Source organism: Sciurus carolinensis, chromosome 6 (genome assembly GCF_902686445.1).
Source record: "Sciurus carolinensis chromosome 6, mSciCar1.2, whole genome shotgun sequence".
Taxonomy (NCBI): Eukaryota; Metazoa; Chordata; class Mammalia; order Rodentia; family Sciuridae; genus Sciurus; species Sciurus carolinensis.
Window position 1 is genome coordinate 61,465,935 of NC_062218.1, and position 5,435 is coordinate 61,471,369.

The 5,435-nt window shown below is 33.8% G+C and overlaps 1 protein-coding gene across 1 annotated transcript; it reads right to left on the reverse strand.

Annotated features, from left to right (window-relative positions):
* Positions 1-4,719: 4,719 nt before the first annotated feature.
* LOC124987471 (high mobility group protein B1-like) lies at positions 4,720-5,205 on the reverse strand. Its single transcript, XM_047556731.1, has one exon. It carries the CDS (start codon positions 5,203-5,205, stop codon positions 4,720-4,722), a length of 486 nt encoding a protein of 161 aa, XP_047412687.1.
* Between the last annotated feature and the right edge of the window lie 230 nt (positions 5,206-5,435).

A 5,435-nucleotide genomic window follows, 5' to 3' on the forward strand; every position in this document is an offset into this window, starting at 1 on the left:
CCATTATACCAATAGGTGTACTCATGGGGCATCTTGTATCACAATTCCATTTACCCTTTAAATATGCTCTCAAGTAAGTTAGGCTCAACAATAATCTGATCTCTAACAATTTTCAGAGTTCTTCTTGCTGAATTTGTTTTTATTATTCTAGTATTTGTATCCAAATAGGTCTTCGTTTAGGCCTTTGTAGAAAACAATTAGACCATTTGGTTTAAAGATGCCCCATAGAGTAAATAATTAGATCTAGGTATTAGTTCAAGGTAACTAGACCTTTTGTTTTGGAGGTAAGCCATCTGATAACTTTTTAAACATTAACCTGTTTTTTTCTCCTGTTTATTGCCTTGCTTTTGCTGCTGTTTGTCTATACAAACAGAGTCTTGTCTCATGTATTTTTGTTTTGTACTGAATTTCTTGTTTCCATGGAGTGTAGAGGGAGTATTCCATATAGAACATGTAGAAGCACAGACTTAGTAAGTTTCCAACCCAGCGAAGTCAGTTTTAGGAACTAATGGCTAGAAGTCCATTACACTTATGATCTTTTGGTGTGAAAATGATTGATTGGTCTAGGGATCAACCACAAAACTTTCATGGAGTCTCCTTTTTATTTGTTAATTTGTGAAAGAAGCTCATTTTGTTTTGTCCATGTTCAAATTAATAATTGTCACGTTGCTGATTGTATGCCTTCTTCATAACCTCTACTTGGTTAAGGAGCCCCTTTTTAGGTTACAGGTTTGTTCATGCTAACATCTTATCCTCTTTCTGGAGGAGCTTCTCTTTCCTTTAAGATGCTCTATCATTCTAACTTTTGGACTTCTCTTGGTAAATGGCAAAAAGAAAAACTGACTTGGAATAATAATGTCACGTTTTGACATGTTCAAATCTTTAAATTTTTATCCTTAAGAAATACAAAAATATTAGGAGACAATATGTTAGTCAGTAGTCCTTTTCTTTAATTGTTATGCAAAAGTTTCAAAAAAAATTCTAACTTCAAGAGTCTATCTCAAAGACTGTAAACTTTTGAAATCTATCCTCTTTATACTTCTTTCTATTTTTCTAACTTATAAATGAGCTATTGTCTTTGTAAATTTTTTTCTCCCCCACCTGCTAGGGAAAGAACAATTCCATTATAAAACTTTTAGAATGTAAGATTAATTAAAAATTTTGGTATAAAAGTTCTGGTCTAACTTAAGGGCCATAATTAAGGATTTTCCTAAACTTTCAGAATTTAGATAGAAAATTATAATAGAATTCAATACTTTCTTGGTACCTGATTTCTTCTATAACAGATTTGTACCAGTTCAACTGTTATCCTCCCAGATAGAGAAAATGTTTACTAAGCAGAAAGACTTGAAAGAAAATGTTTAAATTATCCAGTTTTAGAAAACATTTTAAGTTGCCTTAAAACAGCAATAAAAATAATTAAAAAATGACTATACTAACAAGGCATTATTTTAAGGGGAAAATTGGTTCAAAATTTTATTTTATGGGGAAAAAAGGTTCAAATTGTAAACAAAAGGAAATATTCAAGAAGTTAGTGTGAATTCATAGTTAAAATTTAGAACTATATTCTCATTTATTGTAGATGAGATCAATCCTGCAATAGGTAATTGAATCATAAAAAATAAGTTGAAATGTAAAATTGCCAATTTAGAAAATATTCAATATGGGGTTAGATATATCCAGACTCTTAGAGATTAAATAAGTTTTCCTGTTGCTATAAAAGCAACTTTATCTACCATTAATCTGTTTTTTATAGAGTTTCAGATTCCACAGAGTAAAAATTTAAAGTTATTTGAAGAACAACAAACACTTTTAATATGAACAAAAAAGAGAAAAGTTCTATCCTGAGGGAAATGGCAAAAAAAGATACTAAAAAATTTGAAGCTATACAGTAAATCATGGAAGGCTTGAAAAAAAAAATACGCTTTTATTTTTCTTGGTTTACTGGAAGAATTAAAATAATGAAAATATCTAAAAAGCCCAAGTCCTTTCCCAAGTCCTAGCTTATAATTGATGCTTTGGGATCATTATCAAAAGGACATTCATTTCTTCTCTGTTTCATAATTTCTGTAAATCCAATAGGTAGGGAGCTTACTGCAAAATGGCAGACAAAATATACTGTGAAAGGATTACTTTTAAAATTCTCAGAAATTTTCTCATACACAATGAAAGTATAGATGATATGGTTAGGGACATTCCTATACTATGTATAATTCAAGAAATAACTAAAATAACTGTGATCCCAGAATCCTTCCTGATGGGCAGAAGAGTCTACGGACGCAGGCAGATGATTAGAACAAAGCCCTTAAAAGTCTTCCTAGATTATTTTTTGCTTTTTTGGTACAAACATAAAGAAGTTAAGTCACGCTCTCGGAGACTTAACTCACAATATGGCACACACTGAAGATATATCACCGATTTAAAGCCTATCCTTCAATTCAGTAGCTGATACTTAGCTGTCTTGCCTCAGAAAAATTATAGGCTTCAACTAAATTAGTTAAAACATCTTCAGATCTTGTAACACCTTTATTTTATGTTTTGTACTGAGGATTGAATCCAGGGCCTCTTTACCACTGAGCTATATCCCTAGTCCTTGTTATTTTTTTTATTTTGAGACAGAGTCTTGCTAAATTGCTGAAGTTCTCACTAAGTTGCTGAGACTGGCCTCAAACTTGTGATCCTTTTGTTTTAGCCTCCTGAGTCAATGGGATTAGAGGCATGTGCCATGAAACCCAACTCTGTGATCACCTTTAAATCTGATGTTGTTACATGTATTAACTCATTGCTAATGAGAAATACTTGGCATTTTGAAATTAGTCAATTATTAGCTAATTATAAAATATTGAGACTTTCTTCTTACAATATCATTCATTAGTGAAATACTATTATTCCACTAACTCTATTTCCCTTACTAAGTGGAGAAAAATTTTCTGATTGTGTTTCTGTATTTCCATGGCCAGAAAAGAATTTTGGACACTTGGTATCAACTGCTGACTTAATAGTCTGTAGTTCCAATCCTATATGCTGACAATATTTGTTGATGGGTCTTGTATTTTTAAAACAGGATCAGCAAATAGGTCAGTGGAATAGAATAGAGAGCCAAATCAGAAACCCTCATTGCATATGGTTAAACGATCTTCAACAACAGTGTCAAGACTACTAAACGGGAAAAGACAATGTCTTCAACGAATAGTGTTGTGGAACCTGAATCTCCATATACAAAAGAATGAAGTTAGATCCTTATCTTACACCATATACAAAAATTAACTCAAAAATGAATTAAGACCTAAAACTATAAATCTCCTGGAAGAAAAGGTAGGGGGAAAGTTTCAAGATGTTGGACTTGACAATGATTTTTTGAACATGACACCAAAAGCACAGACAATTAAAGCAAAAATAGACAAATAGAACTACATAAAACTTAAAAACTTTTGAATATCAAAAGACAAAACAGAGTGAAAGACAATGTAGGGAATGGGAGAAAATACTGTGTAAGTTCTATCTCTGATAAGGTATTAATATCTAGGATATATAAAAACTCCTATAACTCCACAACAGCAGCAAATCAAATAATCCAACTGAAAAATGGCCAAATGGCTTGAACAGACATTTCTCCAAAGATAAATACAAACATACAGCAAACATATGAAAAATGCTCAATATCAGAGAAATGCAAATCACAATGATATATAACTTCACATCCATTAAGATGGTTACTAATTTTTAAAAATCCAAATGGATATTGAAGAAAATGTGAAAAAATTAGAACCCTAGTGTACTGAGTGGTATTATAAAATGGTGCAAAAAGTATAGAAAACAGTCTTGAGGTTCTTCAAAAAATTAAAAATATGTATCATTTAATAACCCACTTCAGGATATATATCCAAAAGAATCAAAATCAGTGTCCCAAAGAGAAATCTGCACGCCTATGTGCATAACAGCACTAGACACAATAACTGAGGGGTGGAAGCAACTCAAATGTCCATCAATGAATGAATGAAAGGGCTTTTATTCAAACTTAAAAAGGAAGAAAATCCTGTCACATGCTACGACACGAATGAATTTTTTTAAAAAAATTAGAGCATTATAGTTAGCATAGTAATTGTGTTCATTTTGACAAGGAATTTGATTTCAATCTCCATTCCCCTCTTTTTCTCCTCTCCTTCCTCCCCCTATTCTCCTTCCTTTACTGATCTTCCTTTTTGCTTCTTCAGGAATGATGCTTGAGGATGTTACACTAAATAAAGTAATCCAGATACTAAAAGACCATTACGGTATGATTCCACTTACATGAGAAACATGAATTCAGAGAGACAGAAAGTCGAATGGTGGGTTCCATGGTTTGGGGAGAGGGGAAAACCAGAAATCACCGTTAATGAGTACAGAGTTGCAGATTTGCAAGATGAAAACGTTATGGAGATATGTTTTACAACATTTTGAATATACTTAATACTACTAACCTGCACACTTTAAAATGGTTAAGAAGGTAATTTATAGGTTATATAATTTTTTACTACAATAAAATACCAGGCTTTTTATATAGTAATGAGTCCATTCTTTCATATAAAATCCAATTCCTTACCAAGTTGATTAAATTGTACAAACGACTGTGGTCTTCTTTAGGGTACTTCAGATTACAAAGATAAAAGAATAAATAGATAAACCAGTGGCTATATATTTTAAAACATTTCAGTTATTTAAACTGTGATGAAAAAAAGCTCAGTAGGCAGCAATATCCTTTTCGTACTTTTCCTTCAGCTTAGCAACTTTCTTTTCATAAGGCTGCTTGTCACCTGCCACAGTGTGATTCCACATCTCTCCCAGTTTCTTTGCAACGTCACCAATGGACAGGCCAGGATGTTCTCCTTTGATTTTTGGGCGAGACTCAGAACAGAACAAGCAGGCTGACCCAGGCCTCTTGGGTGCATTGGGATCCTTGAACTTCTTTTTTGTGTCCCCTTTAGGAGGGATATAGGTTTTCGTTTCTCTTTCATAACGGGCCTTGTCCGCCTTTGCCACATCTTCAAATTTTCCTTTCTCTTTAGCAGACATGGTCTTCCACCTCTCTGGGCACTTCTTAGAAAACTCTGAGAAGGCGACTGAAGCATCTGGGTGCAGCTTCTTATGCTCCTCCCGGCGAGTTTGCACAAAGAACGCACGTGATGACATTTTGCCTCTCGGCTTCTTAGGATCTCCTTTGCCCATGTTTAGTTGTTCTTCCTCAGTGAGACCCAGAGTCGCCCAGTGCCGGTCCCTCTGTCACTTACCGGGGCTCTGTCTCTATGGAGCTCAATGCATGGCAATGGCTGTGAGAGCGGGAACCAGACGCAGCCTCCTCACTCTCTCCACTCTGTAACTTGGAAGTATTTTAATTGAATAGTACACATTATCAAGATGGGCTAATGTCCTTGTACAAGGATCTCATGTAAATAAAA